This window comes from Pecten maximus, chromosome 14, assembly GCF_902652985.1.
Source record: "Pecten maximus chromosome 14, xPecMax1.1, whole genome shotgun sequence".
NCBI classification, from domain to species: Eukaryota; Metazoa; Mollusca; class Bivalvia; order Pectinida; family Pectinidae; genus Pecten; species Pecten maximus.
This window is the reverse complement of record NC_047028.1, coordinates 12,495,464-12,514,182: the sequence shown is the minus strand read 5'-3', so window position 1 is coordinate 12,514,182 and position 18,719 is coordinate 12,495,464. Positions and strand designations below refer to the sequence as shown.

General features: G+C 36.9%; 2 protein-coding genes across 2 annotated transcripts; both read right to left on the bottom strand.

Annotated features, from left to right (window-relative positions):
• Positions 1-4,098: 4,098 nt before the first annotated feature.
• On the bottom strand, positions 4,099-8,110 carry LOC117342188 (serpin B8-like). Its single transcript, XM_033904238.1, has 2 exons — positions 8,001-8,110; positions 4,099-6,059 (listed from the first exon to the last, which is right to left on the bottom strand). Exon 2 carries the CDS (start codon positions 6,053-6,055, stop codon positions 4,814-4,816), a length of 1,242 nt encoding a protein of 413 aa, XP_033760129.1. The 5' UTR covers positions 6,056-6,059; positions 8,001-8,110; the 3' UTR covers positions 4,099-4,813.
• Positions 8,111-13,384: 5,274 nt separating this feature from the next.
• Positions 13,385-17,721, bottom strand: LOC117342190 (leukocyte elastase inhibitor-like). The gene is made up of 2 exons (XM_033904242.1): positions 17,639-17,721; positions 13,385-15,997 (listed from the first exon to the last, which is right to left on the bottom strand). The coding sequence occupies exon 2, from the start codon at positions 15,991-15,993 to the stop codon at positions 14,752-14,754; it is 1,242 nt and encodes a 413-aa protein (XP_033760133.1). The 5' UTR covers positions 15,994-15,997; positions 17,639-17,721; the 3' UTR covers positions 13,385-14,751.
• Between the last annotated feature and the right edge of the window lie 998 nt (positions 17,722-18,719).

Below are 18,719 nucleotides of genomic sequence, written 5' to 3'. Positions count from 1 at the left end.
TGCCATGTCCACATCTATATTACACTAGGTCAACATTTACTTATCGCTATTTGTTTTTGAAAGTGTTATGTGTATTGTTATTGTCACATTTAGGTAAAAGGAACCGACCGCTCCTTCACAGGAGCGGAGTGTTCCTTCTGCTCCTTCTGCTCCTGCAAGCGCTCCTGCAGCTTCCTGTATAAAAGGGATGAGAGCGAGACCGGAGGGGTAGTTCGAGTTTTACATGCCTAGGGTTTAGCTTTGCTGGACTTTACTGGTATTCCTTATGCGAGAGCGGTGTTGCGAGTTACTCTGTGAACTGTAGCAATATCCTTTGTATGCTGATGTTGCTGAATACAGATAGCCTGGAACTGTACTGCGGTGTTGAATATTGTTTTCTCGACGACCCACTCTACTTTTTCTCTAAACTCGGGTATTGTGGCGGTTGTCTGACGCTACCACGAAGACACCAACCGAGGACTACGGGACTCTGATTCGACAGTTCCGCAGTTTTCGCTACATAATGATATAAATGCTGACATTAATCTTTTCATCAACATTTACGACATAAAAATAATAATTCATTAATTGTATTATTTTTCCTGCGATCTTGTAGAGTTGGTACATTAGTTGTTCCAGATCTTTCAGCATTTTGGTAATGCAGTTAGTATTACAATATCTATATAGTCCCTAGTCATAGATATGACTGCTTTCCTTTGGATGAAACTCTAAATTTTGTTGACATCTGATAGGAGGAAGGGATCTCAAATTATGGATCCATACTCCAATGTCGAGAGAACAAGAGTAATGTATGCTGTTCTACGTGTGATTTCGGAACTGTGCTGCAGGTTCCTCCGGAATGCAATGAACTGGCTTTCTTACAAATGGTAATAATATGTGTATTCCATTTAAGATCTGATGAGATGGATAGGCCGAAGTAGGAATAAGATGTTACGTCCTTCAAAACTGTTGTTGAGTTTTTAGAAATAGGATAACTTTTTCTTTACTGATATGATGTAGCATTTTGATGTATTAAATCGTATAACCAGTTTTTCATCCATTCCTCTTAATTATTAAGGTTCTTCTGAAATTCAAGTTAATTACTGTGGTTTCTCATACCCCTACATATTAAAAGTCGTTTGCCAAAAGACGGACACTGAATGAAACACTATACATGGGGCAGATCGTTTATATGACTGTAAAAGTAGAGAATATAAGGTCACCTTACTAGTTCAGCCTAGTGGGAATTTCCCTTAAGCCTAGAGGTAGGATGTTTGCCTTGTGAGTGAAACGTCGCTAGGTCGAAGCCCGGCACGGGCAAGATATCATCACTCCTTCCTTTTGCATACTTGGTACCGTGACCAGTATTCGAACCTGGGTTGACGCGTAGAAGTGGACCAAACACTGTCCCTTGGGGGACTCAAAAAGGAATTGGTACACTGCCTGTCCACTTCCAATTTCATGAGACGATGACATAGGAATGCTTGGATTCATCGATGGAGAGGACATCTGATACCGTTTGGTTTGGTTATGAGTTTCACGTCTCCTTCCACTACGAACGCTGTGTTCAGGCGACGTGATGGGGCCGGTGGTCGAGTTCTCCGGTACCTTTGCCCCTCTCAGGTGAGTCTTGTCCTATCCATCCGGTACTTACACAAGGCCGGAAAGCTCCCTGGGACGGACATGGGCGCGGCTAGGTGGTCTTTCTCGGTCCGATATCGAGATCCTCTGATACCATAGGCTTGTTTTTTATATAGTAGATGTTCATGAGGCACGGTGTCAAACGCCTTATGTGGCTATGTCTGTTTGGGAGCCGGTGTCGTAGCTCCTGGCTAGATCATCGATGGTAACTGCGAGTTGGGTCTCACATGAAGTCCCTGGTCAAAATTCATGGTTGAGAGATGTAAGGATGTTATAGTTTTCAAAATGTTGTAGAATGTTACGACATAAGATATGCTCCAAAACTTTTTGGTTGTTTCGTACATTTCAATAATTAAGGAGAGATGTTTAAAATACAAAGTTCTAATATAGATATTATCAGTTTTCTTTGTTTTTTTCTATATCCACGGACTTAAATATATGTCTTGGAGATGTATTAGTACGTACGCAGAAGTCAGATACACCACCGGTAGCCGTCCAATAAGTTACCCGTATCTATCATATAAAGGTCTCGCACAACGAAATATTTTACTCTGTTATTACTAGTGATTCCGTACCTTCAATCGCTCATTTGAAGTTCAAATGATACGAAAATTTTATTTAGTTTAAGTTTTCACTACCCGAGAAAAGATGTTATTCTCTTTGTATAATCATATGATAATCTGAATAATTATATGTTCGGTATAGTTTTGCATTATTTTGCATAATAATTACATATTGCTTTGTATAATTATTATATATTACTCTGTTTAATTATTATATATTACTCTATAATACTCTGTATAATTACTATATATAACTTTGTTTAATTATTATATATTACTCTATAATACTCTGTATACTTACTATATATAACTCTGTTTAATTATTATATATTACTCTATAATACTCTGTATAATTACTATATATAACACTGTTTAATTATTATATAGTACCCTATTATACTCTGTACAATTACTATATACTACAATGTATACAGGTGTCAGTTTGCAATTTTTTCATATCTACTATGAAAACAAATCTTAAAACCATAAGATATTCAGTTTCATAGTATAATTGATATTTTGATATGCCGTCCAAATGAACTTGTTTAAAACAAGCGGCCATATTCTGATTATAGGCTCGGGTCAAAACGTATCATTCCATGAACAATTGATTTTACACAACTTTATTTTGAAGAAGGAAACATTGGTAAATCACATTATATTAAACAGCTTAAGCATTATTTATTTATATTGCTATGGTGTTCAGTTGTAAAACTTATCAATAACACCATGATAATTAACAATTAACATTGATTTTAATAGTACCAAAAGGAAAACAATACAAACGGAACAAAGGGCAGCGTAGTCTACCTCAAAATAAATACAAGCTGAAAGTCTGCGGGGATTTCGTGTGTAAATGACGAGATTTAACGGCCATATACTCATTCAATTCCTTAACAAGGAAATACATAAGGCCAGCGTTTAACTTCACATCCGTTTCGGGGAAAAACAAACTTTTATTCAGTTCACCAATTAAAACGGTTTCACGATCGAAAACAAAAATAGATCATACTATAAACAAATATTCATGACTGATCATTAAAATATGTGTACGAAATGTAAAAAGAAAAGAAAGTAAAAAGTCCTTGTAGACTTAAACAACACAATTTGTTAATATTCGAAAGATGACAAATAACGTTTTCGTGCTTCAAGTTAACAGTACTACATACATGTATAGAACATGCATTTTTGTTTAACGTCCTATTAACAGCCAGGGTCATTTAAGGACGTGTCAGGTTTTGGAGGTGGAGGAAAGCCGGAGTACCCGGAGAAAAACCACCGGCCTACGGTCAATACATGACAACTGCCCCACGTAGGTTTCGAACTCGCAACCCAGTGATGGAGGGCTAGTGATAGAGTGTCAAGACACCTTAACCACTCGGCCACCGCGGCCCCTGATTTTTTTTTAAAGACAGCAGTCGTAGCAGGGTGTATGCATTGTGGAGTTTTTCTTTTATCCATAAAAATCAAGCACAAAACAGAAACAAATTAAGATCTCTCAGTCTTACCAGAAAACAAAATTAAGATCCCTATTTCACACTCTTATCACAACACATTGTCACTCAAAAATAACTAAGCACTTACTGTTTCCAATCGCTCATCTTCAAGAATACCTTTCACTCTCTAAATGCTTGACAGGTAGCTGGAACAAGTTTAAAATATCTAACAGGCAAGGAACAAGGAATAAATCTAGATACATTGTATCAATATCAGCAATGTTAACAAGGATGGATAGTATTGCAACAGCAATACAAAGTCCCCTGCCTGACCCTGGAATGCAACTATTTATTTCCCATTTTTTAAACTACGTACCAAGTTTCGTTAAAATCGGAGTAATACTTTAGGATTGTCCGGACACACCTCAACCAATGAGAAGCCGGCGGCCATTTTGAAAAATGTTTCATACGAAAAGAAAAATTGGGATGCACAACTACATGTTATACTGATCATGTATACCAAGTTTCGTTAAAATCGGAGTAGTACTTTAGGAGGAGTTGTCCGGAAAAGTCTCAACCAATGACAAGTCGGCGGCCATTTTAAAAATTGGTTTTTGGAACAAAAAATGTGCGATGCGATGCACAACTACATGTTATACTGATCATGTATACCAAGTTTCGTTAAAATCGGAGTAGTACTTTAGGAGGAGTTGTCCGGAAAAGTCTCAACCAATGACAAGTCGGCGGCCATTTTAAAAATTGGTTTTTGGAACAAAAAATGTGCGATGCGATGCACAACTACATGTTATACTGATCATGTATACCAAGTTTCATTAAAATCGGAGTAGTACTTTAGAAGGAGTTGTCCGGACAACTATTGCATGACAGACAGACAGACGGACGGACGTACAGACAGACAGACAGACAGACAGACAGACAGACGGACGGAGGGTAAACCTAAAGTCCCCCCGTTTTTCAAACGGCATGGGACTAATAAAGATTATCAATGCAATGTTATCAGTGTGAACACTATAGGATATAACAATTGACAGCAGTAGTAACAATATATTAAAGGGTGATGTTTTCAGTCTCATATACACAAGCAAACTAGGACAGGGTTCAATTGTAAAAATCAGAAGGCAAGTACATCAGCACCACATTTTCTGTATCAATGAAATTGAACAAATGAGTTTTCTATAATTCATCTTTTCCTTGTGCCTCAACAACATCAGCAAATCTTCCAACAAACAAAATTGTGTTGGACCGATTGTCTTTGATGACAAACATGAATGGGTGGTCGGCCTTGAACTGTAATGGTGGTCTTGGCAATGATCTTTTCATCATTACAACGGCTGTGGCTGCTGCTGCTTCAGTGCCTTCTTCGTTCACGTCCACAAAAGCTTGGTGAAATATGGCGGACACATATGACATCTTGGAGGCGTCTATGCCAGTCAGGTCGGCTTTGGATTTATCAAACAGATCTGTCATTCCCATACTTTGGAACATTTTTGAAAGCTCAAACCCCGATTTAAGTTTAAATTTTGGGAGAAACACTTCCACTTTTACAGGTGGCATTTCTGTCGTAAGTCCTTTAAGTACGGACGGGGTTAATTTCTCTTCAAGAGCAGGCAATCCGTCTGTATCATCTGGCAAAATAATGACCATTGAGAGGCTGTTCCCTTTGTAAGGCAATTCCAAAACCTTACATTTGAATTCATCATCGTATTTAAGCGGAAATTTTGTAGCTTTCTGAAACATCATTTTCACAGTCTTTTGTTGACCTTTGAGGTTATGAAAGGTCATATCCCTGGTAACTTTGTCATCAAATTTTGTCTCCCAGTCACCTTTGAAGTAGATAGCGTTTACCAATACCATCATTGTTAATGGATTTAAAGATCCCTCAGGAAGAAGGTCTTTTATTTTCTCTGCTGTCTGATGACTCACCCATTCGTTGATTTCTTTTCTTGCAGTTTCAAATTGTCCATAGTCCATTGTTTTGGTGTCGGCTTGGTAGTGCTTAGCACATAGCTCAATGAAAGATGGTACAATGTCCGTCTTACTGTCAGGATACAGTCTGTTGGCAATCTGAAGTGTGACGTTATCGCTTTTACCTAAAACCACCTTCAAGTAATCCTCATAACCATCGTGCACCCGCTGACCTAAGGATTGAATTCTAAGCGCGGGAATCATCTGGGCTGCCGTCTGCTCCCTGGCACCAAGATAAACCATGGACATAGCGGCAGAGATGGAGAAAGGCGAGTAGAACAAATTCCCGTCTGTGGACATTTTAGTCAAACGCTTATAAATCTCCAAGGTAAAGTCCGCGTTGGACGTCTGGAAATCTGTATGCAGTCCATCATCTCTGAAGACTTTAGCGCTGCTAAGTGACTGAAGGAAAGCCATGGTAAGGATTAGGGACAGCCGTTGTTGTTTCATACACCTGAAAAAGTAGAATAGGAATATATAATATGGGACAACAATACACAATGTATGAATAGAATATGCAATGGAAGATATGAATATATAAAATATAATATCAGTGTACAATGTAAAACGTATATATAATTAAGGATATATACAATGCAGGATAGATATAAACAATTTTGGACAGAATATATATAATGTAGGATAAGAAATATAAATTAAAGATGGGTATAACAATGTAGGATGGGAATTATACAAAGTAGGAGAAAATATATACATGTACAATGTAAAACAGGCATATATAATTTAGGATTTATACAATGCAGGATAGATATATAAACTGTAGGATAGAATATAAACAATTAGGATAGAATTTATAAAATGAAGGATAGATATATACAATGTAGAATAAGAAGATATACAAAGTATGATCACATATATAATGTAGGATAGGAATTATACAAAGTAGGATAAAATATATACAATGTAAAACAGGCATATATATAACTTAGGATGCAACAATGCAGGTAATAGACATATATACAATGTAAGATAGAATATATACAATGTAGGATAGATATAGGAAAGGATTTTTTTTAAATGTATAATAAAAGATATATTCAATTTCAATTTTGACAAATTTTATTGACATAGAAAGAAAGTCAATAGCATTAGATATCAGGAATAGCCTACCTTAGTCTTCTCCTTATATACAGACAAATACAATGTATATGTACACATTGATATGACAAATTGACTTAAGGGGAAGTAACTCCTTGAGATTGTATAAGAGAGTAAACCTTTGGCTAAGGTTACTTAAATCTAAATACTGGATTATTATTTTATCACGGGATAATATAAAGCAATAAAATATTAATATTCATATAAATATACCGTTAAACATAAGCGTACATATATATATACCCAATACAGGATAGATGTATAAAATGTAAGATAGAATATATACAAAGTAGATTAGAATACATACAATAGAATGTACATACAATGCAGGATATGAATACTAGTAATACAATATAGGATAGAATATATTCAATGAAGGGTAACATACATATAGTGTAGGATATATATATATATATAATATAGGATAGAATATACACAATATTTCATGTATGCTATGAATTATACAATAAAGTATATATATATATATATGTAAATATATGCCATGTAGGATAGAATATATACAATGTAGGATAGGTAAGCAGATAGAAATAGTGTATTAAATCACTATTAACATACTCATACTCACACATTGTCTAACGTGTAGTTTAATATATATCACTCTTGTTATTTTGTAATTGTTTACAATATAAAAGTCCAAATTCACTACATCATATTGTTATATTGATAGGTTAACATCAACTTATAAGTGGCTTGTAATAGTTATATCTGTAACTGTGGAAATGAAATATTCGGTAATTATTTGTAGGCCTACCTGTTGTTATGGCCATAAAACTGTGTCAGTTTAGCAGGTTTTATGACCAATCTTATCACGTCAACTTGGCTTAAGGTATATTTATCACGACATTCCCTGTTAAATCCCGTAATTCCTACCTTCCAATCCCGAGTCATGTGACACTATTTATTTATTTAACGGGTCTTTCAGCAGACGAGATGCGATACTAAACAATTATAACTATATATATACTATACTCGTTTTGGCGAAACCTAGCAGTAGGGTACTTCTTGTATACGACACACCAGTTAATTAACGGACAAAAGTCATTAACTTCATATGTACAATGTGTAAGCATGGTAACTCTCGCCCCCTTCGGGACCAACTCTTGTTAAATTTATAGATTATAGATCAGTGTTATCAGTTATCATTTTTATCGATAAGAACTACTCGATCATTACCTACATATATAAATTGGGGGTTATATCCAGAATATCAGAACAACCACCTTACGAAAATAATGTAGATATATCAGTTACTTACCTGTGTTAATAAACATGTATACGTGATGAAGATAAGAAACTATGCACAGCGAACTTCCGCGATACGGCCTAGTGAAGGTGTGGACACGTTTGTTTACATACACACACACAAATTATCGGAATAAATCGTTTCAAACAAACGGCACGAAACATGGCATTTATTATTCTTATTGATGGATTATTCTTTCTGACATTTAATACGATATATTTACTTTTTCACTTCGCTCTGAAACTAGTAAACTCAGATTACTTCATTTCCCGTTGAATGTTAAGATTTTGGGTCGCGTGCTTCTGTTCTGAGAGACGAATCACTTTCTTGCCTGCGTTTGAATACATTCACTGTTTACATTGGCGATCTAGTTTTGTACCGCCTCAGACTTTAATGCACTTTCATTCACAGGTACTTGGGATCAGGAACTAAAGATATAATGGAATTGTCTAATTTTAATTTGTAACATCATTTCTTGTCTATTTATGCACCGATACAACATTGGAATCGATTATAAAGCGCGTTTAAAAAAAACTGGTTGTTATAAAATAGAGAGTTATAACAACCAGAAACGGGTTAAAAAGCGCTTTATAATCGATTCCAATGTTGTATCGGTGCATAAATAGACAAGAATATACTTGTGCTTTCGTTTTGTGAGTTGTGTAACATTGTTATAAAGTATTTAAACACAAGTAGAAGAGCCGTTTTATGTGCTGATAAGGAGGATGCCAGTATAATGCAGACAGTTTAGAAAACAGGATCTGACAAAACACTGACACTCCCGATAGCACCGAGCTCATGACCTACATGTACGTAGCGCAGTAGGCCTAGCTGTTCTCCACCCTTCCATTACCCTCCCTGTTATATCCCGTAATCTCCACCCTTCCATTACCCTCCCTGTTATATCCCGTAATCTCCACCCTTCCATTACCCTCCCTGTTATATCCCGTAATCTCCACTCTTCCATTACCCTCCCTGTTATATCCCGTAATCTCCACCCTTCCATTACCCTCCCTGTTATATCCCGTAATCTCCACCCTTCCATTACCCTCCCTGTTATATCCCGTAATCTCCACCCTTCCATTACCCTCCCTGTTATATCCCGTAATCCCCACCCTTCCGTTACCCCCCCCCCCCCCCCCCCCCCCGTTATATCCCGTAATCTCCACCCTTCCATTATCCTCCCTGTTATATCCCGTAATCTCCACCCTTCCATTACCCTTCCTGTTATATTCCGTAATCTCCACCCTTCCATTATCATCCATGTTATATCCCGTAATCTCCACTCTTCCATTAGCCTCCCTGTTATATCCCGAAATATCCACCCTTCCATTACCCTCCCTATTATATCCCGTAATCTCCACCCTTTCATTACCCTCCCTATTATATCCCGTAATCTCCACCCTTCCATTACCCTCCCTGTTATATCCCGTAATCTCCACTCTTCCATTACCCTCCCTGTTATATCCCGTAATCCCCACCCTTCCGTTACCCCCCCCCCCCCCCCCCCCCCCCCGTTATATCCCGTAATCTCCACCCTTCCATTATCCTCCCTGTTATATCCCGTAATCTCCACCCTTCCATTACCCTTCCTGTTATATTCCGTAATCTCCACCCTTCCATTATCATCCATGTTATATCCCGTAATCTCCACTCTTCCATTAGCCTCCCTGTTATATCCCGAAATATCCACCCTTCCATTACCCTCCCTATTATATCCCGTAATCTCCACCCTTTCATTACCCTCCCTATTATATCCCGTAATCTCCACCCTTCCATTACCCTCCCTGTTATATCCCGTAATCTCCACCCTTCCATTACCCTCCCTGTTATATCCCGTAATCTCCACTCTTCCATTACCCTCCCTGTTATATCCCGTAATCTCCACCCTTCCATTACCCTCCCTGTTATATCCCGTAATCTCCACCCTTCCATTACCCTCCCTGTTATATCCCGTAATCTCCACCCTTCCATTACCCTCCCTGTTATATCCCGTAATCCCCACCCTTCCGTTACCCCCCCCCCCCCCCCCCCCGTTATATCCCGTAATCTCCACCCTTCCATTATCCTCCCTGTTATATCCCGTAATCTCCACCCTTCCATTACCCTTCCTGTTATATTCCGTAATCTCCACCCTTCCATTATCATCCATGTTATATCCCGTAATCTCCACTCTTCCATTAGCCTCCCTGTTATATCCCGAAATATCCACCCTTCCATTACCCTCCCTATTATATCCCGTAATCTCCACCCTTCCATTATCCTCCATGTTATATCCTGTAATCTCCACCCTTCCATTATCCTCCATGTTATATCCTGTAATCTCCACCCTTCCATTATCCTCCATGTTATATCCTGTAATCTCCACCCTTCCATTATCATCCATGTTATATCCTGTAATCTCCACTCTTTCATTACCCTCCCTGCTATATCCCGTAATATCCACCCTTCCGTTACCCTCCCTGTTATATCCCGTAACTCCAGCCTTCCATTACCCTCTCTGTTATATCCCGTGATCTCCATCATTCCATTATCCTCCCTGTTATATCCCGTAATCTCCACCCTTCCATTACCCTCCCTGTTATATTCCGTAATATCCACCCTTCCATTACCCTCCCTGTTATATCCCGTAATCTCCAGCCTTCCATTATCCTCCCTGTTATATCCCGCAATTTCCACCTTTCCATTACCCTCCCTGTTATATTCTGTAATATCATCCCTTCCATTACCCTCCCTGTTATATTCCGTAATGTCATCCTTCCATCACACTCCCTGTTATATCCCGTAATTCCCATTCTTTCCCTGTCATTCCTTTTCCTATTAAATCTCGTAATTCAAATACCTTCCATTCTATCCCCTTTTAAACACTGCTAAACCCTATCCCTGCCTTCCTAGTTATATAAACCATTCCTGATCTGTGCCACCTTCCATTTACTTTCTAACACAGTTTATAGTCGGTGAGACGACACCTATTAGTAAGAGGAGTCATTCAGATATACCAATAACTAACTAACAAATTCCATTTACTTCATTCGTGAAAGACGCCACTAAAAATCCAGCAATCAAACATACTCTAAAAAATGTATATCAATACCCCATACTTGTAAGTATTGCTACATTTTTTTATTGTTTTGTTTATCAACTTAGTTCAGTTTAGTTCTTTATTAACTAAAAGCCCTAAGTCTTTTAGGTATAAGAGATATATTACATTAAACATTATAAACATGAACCTGATGCCAGGTATTACTCCGGAGTCCGAGCCCCTGATTTTTGTGATTTTTGGATATGGAATTTATTTCCCACTCGTAAGTTATTTATTACAAAAGACACGAGCTTTAGCTTACTCGTGTGAGATAAATTCCATATCCAAAAACCTGTCGAATATACAAGAAATGTAAGTGACTATGACTCCGATGTTCTTCGGACCATCGATGAGATCGAGAAAACGGAAATTTTAAGGGACAAAATTAATGCATGAAGAAAGAGAGAAGTTGTTTGTTGTGAAGACTGTTATTATCCATGTCATGTCTTGCATCCATCTGTTAGAATTTTGGTAATAAAAGTCAAACTATTTTTTGTTACATACATCAATTGGTAGGATAACAGAAAACAGACGTAGGTGCTTTTACTATTGACTTCATTGGAATTCAAAGGCAGGGTCTCCTTGTAGTAGTTGGTGATTACCTCATTCAACAACATACGGGAGGCCCGTCACATGTTATCCAGAGCAATTTGAGTAAAGTGTATTGCCGAAGGACACAACCACGACAGCAAAGACCGGCCCGTTTCTCAGCTTCCAGTTCAAACTGTATATGTTCTGTGAATATTTCATATTCGGAACAAAGCAATGTCTTAGTACTATCTATTACAACGGCACTGTGTCGTGTTATATTCTTAGTGTAACATAAGTGGGAAAATAAAATGATAGTATTGGTGTAATGGGAGATCAGAAGAAGAGTGTGAAATGGAAGAGAATTATATTGATGGTGACGAGACAAGAAAGAACACGATGAGACTGTTGAGATGATGGAGAAATAGAACGAATATTCATACCCTACCTACAATGCTCTTCTAACGACGACCATCTGTCAGAAATTGTCCGTCCGTCGTCCAGAGCTACGTTATCGCAGCTAATGGAGAAACAGGAGGAGTGGGTTGTTACGACGGACAAGCTGGAGCAGAGTGTTGGAAGGAGGAATAATCAGGAGGAGGCTGATATGAGAAGTGAAAGAGAGAGCGAAGACGTGCGAAAGAATCAAAAGGAGAGTGTGGAAAAGACAAAAAAGAGCAATGGCTGTTTAGGTGAGGTTATTGAGGCGAGGGATGACCAGATTTTTAAACTGAACCATAAGTACATATGTAATTCGCAATTTTGTGCTTTATTAAGGTAAAGGCATTATTGACCAGGAAGGATATATGTATTGTCCATATATATATGAGAGAAGAAAGACAGGGGAAAGAAGTGCTGCCAGTAAAACAAATCAATGTTGGTACAATGTTGTTCATTGTAAACCGTGATTTTAAAGTAAGCTATAGACATTTTTTTGGTCAGGATCCAATACTTGTTTTTTCCTTTCTGACATTTTTTTGTTCTTTTTGCTCACAGGATTTTAATTTTAAACAACAAAGCAATTAAAACTTGTTTCATCATCCAACCTCATTGATTTTAGTTAAAATGTTCTCTTCAAAACAGTCCCCCACCATTGTGTGACTTAAACAGCCTCTGATAAATCATCATTTTGTCTCTTAGGACATATGAGCAAATAATATCAACATGTACAACTTTGGAAGTTTACGCTTTTGTAACGATTCTAAATTTAATTTCAAATTCCTGTTTCTTGTTTGTGAAAACTTTATTTTGAAATTGATGCCATAATGGACATTTTACCCTAAAGTTTGGTTCAATAGATTAAAAAAATTCTTATATTTAAGATTTCTGACCATGACTCATATATTTCTGTAAAACAAGCATTAGTGTGTATGATTAGTATATACATGTATAACTAAGTATCCTTATATATTCCTGTATGACAAATAATTGAAATGAATATTGTTTGATATAATAATTTTGTTATTTTTCCATGTATGCCCACACTAATGCCTATTCGCTATCTAAGAAACTGATGTAATAAAAATGATTGTATTGCTTCTGTTTATTTTATTTCATTTCAATCCGCATAATATCACTTTAGGTTAACACTATATTTCACGTTTCAGTGTAACTTCCCTATAGTCAATTTGCAAATTTTTCATATTCACTCTGAAAAGTTGTCATCATATAAACAGTTTCACAATATGATTTACACATTTGATATTTTGGTATGCCGTCCAAATGAATTGTTTAGGATAAGCGGTCATATTATGGCTTTAAGTAATCATACAGTTAACCAAATTCGTAAAATATATATTTTATTTAACTAAAATAAAATATTGGTAAATCAAATTACATTCAACAGCTTAAACATTGGTCATCAATTAAATCATGTTCAACCTTTAAATATTGGTAAAACTAGTCAATAATACCACTGTAATTAATAACTAACAATTAAAATCACTCTTAATCGCAACAAAAGGAATACAATATAAATGAAACAAAGCGATACGTGTAACAAAAGCACACCGTTGTCTACCTCAAAATAGATACAAGCTGATCATGAAAGGCTGCGAGGATCACTTTTTAAATATTGTTTGGTGATGGATACCTTTAAAACCAAGATAACATCTACCTGAGATTTAAGATCGTCACCACAATGCGATATGAAGTTGGACTTACACGACTGTATATATACATCACTTCCTTTTAGTTCAGTTTCCACTCGTGTTATCGTTTTTGATGTCTATAGATATGACGTCCATATGCTTTTTAAATTTCCTTAAAGCGACTAAAACTGTATTTAATATTTATTAAACGATGATTTCCTCTTATAAATAATGAAAATGGAATTTTGAAATAGCGATACCCGAGCGTATACCGTAAAAATATTCTATAGATATATGTATACGAGTTTTAAATAAAAATTAATCTCGGTTGATTTTTGCTACATGGATAAAATAGAAAGGAGTCACGTGTGTGCGAGTGACGATTCCTGAAAATATGACACATTTTCCAAACACTGATTTTTACATTTGTATTCCCTTTAACAATAAAAGACATTGTTCCAGCACACGTCCGTTCCAAAAACAAAATCTTTAATTCACCGATTAAAACAGTTTCCCGAATTGAAAAAAAGATAATGATATTAAATATATATGACTGATCATTTTAAAAATGTGTATTAATATTTATATAAAAGATAATAAAAAATCATTGTCATCAGGCATCTCAATTCGAAGTTACATTCGTCAGGAAGGATGACAGAACACGTTGTCAAATAACAAATCGTTACCTAGTTGTTTCTTTCCACTAGCTCATCTTCGGCAATGGCAATCACAGTCTAAACATCATATGGTAGCGAAAACAAGCTCACGGAATGTAAATATGTCGATAACCAATCAAGAGATCCAAAAAGTAAGGGACAGGGAAGGAAATCTAGATATCCATATCAACAAAGATGATCAATGCAATGTTATCAGTATGAAGATTATACTATATACTCAGTATATAGGATATAAGAATGACAGCAATAGTAACAGTATATTATACGGTGATGATTTCAGTCTCATATACACCAACAAACTAGGACAGGGTTCAGTTGTGATAACCAGAAGGCAAGTACGTCAGCACCACATTATCTGTATCAATGAAATTGAACAAATGGGTTTTCTATAATTCATCTTTTTCTTGTGCCTGAACAACATCAGCAAATCTTCCAACAAACAAAATTGTGTCGGACCGATTGTCTTTGATAACGAACATGAATGGGTGATCGGCCTTGAATTGTAATGGTAGCCCTCGCGATGAACATGCCACAATTATAACGGCTGTGGCTGCAGCTGCTTCGGTGCCTTCCTCGTTTACGTCTACAAAAGCTTGGTGAAAGATGAAGGACACATATGACGTATTGGAAGTGTCTATGCCAGTCAGGTCGGCTTTGGATCCATGAAACAGATATGTCATTCCCATGCTCTGGAACAATTTTGAAAGCTCAAAACTCGATTTAAGTTTGAATTTTGGAAGAAACACTTCCACGTTTACAGGTGGCATTTTTGTCGTAAGTCCTTTAATTACAGAAGGGGTTAATTTCTCTTCAAGGGCAGGTAATCCGTCTATATCATCTGGCAAAATAATGACCATTGAGAGGCTGTTCGCTTTGTAAGGCAATTCCAAAACCGTACATCTTAATTGATCATCGTATTTAAGCGGAAATTTTGTAGCTTTCTGAAACATCATTTTCACAGTCTTTTGTTGACCTTTGAGGTTATGAAAGGTCATATCCTTGGTGACTTTGTCATCAAATTTTGTCTCCCAGTCACCTTTGAAGTAGATAGCGTTTACCAATACCATCACTGTTAATGGAGTTAAAGATCCCTCAGGAAGAAGGTCTTTTATTTTCTCTGCTGTCTGATGACTCACCCATTCGTTGATTTCTTTTCTTGCAGCTTCAAATTGTCGATAGTCTATTGTTTTGGTGTCGGCTTGGTAGTACTTAGCACATAGCTCAATGAAAGATGGTACAACGTCCGTCTTGCTGTCAGGATACAGTCTGTTGGCAATCTGAAGTGTGACGTTATCGCTTTTACCTAAAACCACCTTCAAGTAATCCTCATAACCATCGTGCACTCGCTGACCTAAGGATTGAATACTAAGAGCGGGAATCATCTGGGCTGCCGTCTGCTCCCTGGCACCAAGATAAACCATGGACATGGCGGCAGAGATGGAGAAAGGCGAGTAGAACAAATTCCCGTCTGTGGACATTTTAGTCAAACGCTTATACATCTCCAAGGTGAAGTCCGCATTGGACGTCTGGAAATCTGTATGCAGTTTATCATCTCTGAAAACTTTAGCTCTGCTTGGTGATTGAAGGAAAGCCATAATAATGACTAGGGACAGCCATTGGTGTTTCATATCCCTAAAGAAATCAAAACAACAGGAATGAGGATGGGCATATACAATGTGAAGTGAGCATAAATAATGTGGAATAGGAATATACAATGTTATATATGTATATGCAATGTACGATGTAGGATATGCGTATGCAATGTTGGAAAGTTATCTACAATGTAGGATATATATAAGAATTTACAATAATAAAATGTACAATTTAGGATATGTATAAACAATGAAGGATACTATACAATGTATCAGAATGACAGGAATATACAATGTATCGTTGGAATATACAATGAGTATCGTAACAATATATAACAGGCAAATATTATGTAGGATAAGGCGTATGAAAGCAATAAATGTATAATTTGAAAGCAGATATAAATTCGGAGAATGATGAATAAATCTCTTTTAGCAGATCCTGTTTTTCTGTATGTGAAATGTTCAAAAGTTTCTACATCATATCTTTATATTAATTATAGGTTAACATCAACTTATCTTTGAAATAATACCTGTAAATGTACAAATAAAATATTCAGTAATTAGTTGTTAGCCAATCATTTTAACTGCCACAAAACAGTTTCTATAAACATGTTTTACGACTACTACTATGTCTCTTAAATTCTTAAAAATAAAGATTTGATTGTCAAGGCGTAAAATGAGTCCCTTAAAATAGTTAAGTTGAGCTTGAGTCTGGAAAAACTTCCTTGTAAAATACCGTAACTCCCATCCCTTACATCCCTCTTCTTGTTATAACCAGTAATCCATCTAGATCTCTTGCGTCCATCTTCCTGTTAAAACAAGTAATCCCCTCCCACGGAATTTTCTCTTTGTTTAATCACGTGATCCCTCTCCCTCCTTAATCCCCTTTTCACACATTGGAATTCTCCTCAATGTTAAATCCAATATTTCCCTACGATTGCTTTCCATATCTTGTAAAAGCCATTGATCCTCCTCTATGCTATATCACTACCCTCCTTGTTACGTCCGTCTTTCCCACACTTTACGTTCCCCTCCCCGTCAAACTCATGTTCCCCAACTCCTCTTCAATTTCCCTCCCTGTTAAATATCATGATTCTGATCCCTGATATATGTAACTGTGGAAATGAAATATTCGGTAATTATTTGTAGGCCTACCTGTTGTTATGGCCATAAAACTGTGTCAGTTTAGCAGGTTTTATGACCAATCTTATCACGTCAACTTGGCTTAAGGTATATTTATCACGACATTCCCTGTTAAATCCCGTAATTCCTACCCTTCCAATCCCGAGTCATGTGACACTATTTATTTATTGAACGGGTCTTTCAGCAGACGAGATGCGATACTAAACAATTATAACTACATTTGTATATATATACTATACTCGTTTTGGCGAAACCTAACAGTAGGGTACTTCTTGTATACGACACACCAGTTAATTAACGGACAAAAGTCATTAACTTCATATGTACAATGTGTAAGCATGGTAACTCTCGCCCCCTTCGGGACCGACTCTTGTTAAATTTATCGATTATAGATCAATGTTATCATGATGATCAGTTATCATTTTTATCGATATTAAAGAACTACTCGATCATGATCTACATATATAAATTGGGGGTTATATCCAGAATATCAGAACAACCACCTTACGAAAAGAATGTAGATATATCAGTTACTTACCTGTGTTAATAAACATGTATACGTGCGCTATGTAGATAAGAAACTATGCACAGCAAACTTCCGCGATACGGCCTAGTGAAGGTGTGGACACGTTTGTTTACATATACGCACGCAAATTATCGGAATAAATCGTCTCAAACAAACGGAACGAAAGTTTACGAAACATGGCATTTATTATTCTTATTGATGGATTATTCTCTCTGACAATTACAACGATATATTTACTTTTTCACTTCGATCTGAATTTCCCGTTGAATGTTAAGATTTTGGGTCGCGTGCTTCTGTTCTGAGAGACGAATCACTTTCTTGCCTGCGTTTGAATACATTCACTGTTAACATTGGCGATCTAGTTTTGTACCGCCTCAGACTTTAATGCACTTTCATTCACAGGTACTTGGGATCAGGAACTAAAGTTATAATGGAATTGTCTAATTTTAATTTGTAACATCATTTCTTGTCTATTTATGCACCGATACAACATTGGAATCGATTATAAAGTGCTTTAAAAAAAACACCCGTTTCTTGTTGTTATAAAATATAGTGTTATAACAACCAGAAACGGGTTAAAAAGCGCTTTATAATCGATTCCAATGTTGTATCCTGTTATATCCCGTAACCAACTCCCTTCCATTAACCCCTCCAATACCCTCCCTGTTATATCCCGTGATCTCCAACATTCCATTACCTTCCCTGTTATATCCTGTAATATCCACCCTTCCATTACCCTCCCTGTTATATCTTGTAATCTCCACTCTACCATTACCCTCCCTGTTATATCCCGTAATATCCACCTTTCCGTTACCCTCCCTGTTATATCCTGTAATACTACCTTTCCATTACCCCCTGTTATATCCTGTAATCTCCACCCTTCCATTACCCTCCCTGTTATATCCCGTAATCTCCACCCTTCCATTACCCTCCCTGTTATATCCCGTAATCTCCACCCTTCCATTACCCTCCCTGTTATATCCCGTAATCTTCACCCTTCCATTACCCTCCCTGTTATATCCCGTAATCTTCACTCTTCCATTACCCTCCCTGTTATATCCCGTAATCTTCACCCTTCCATTACCCTCCCTGT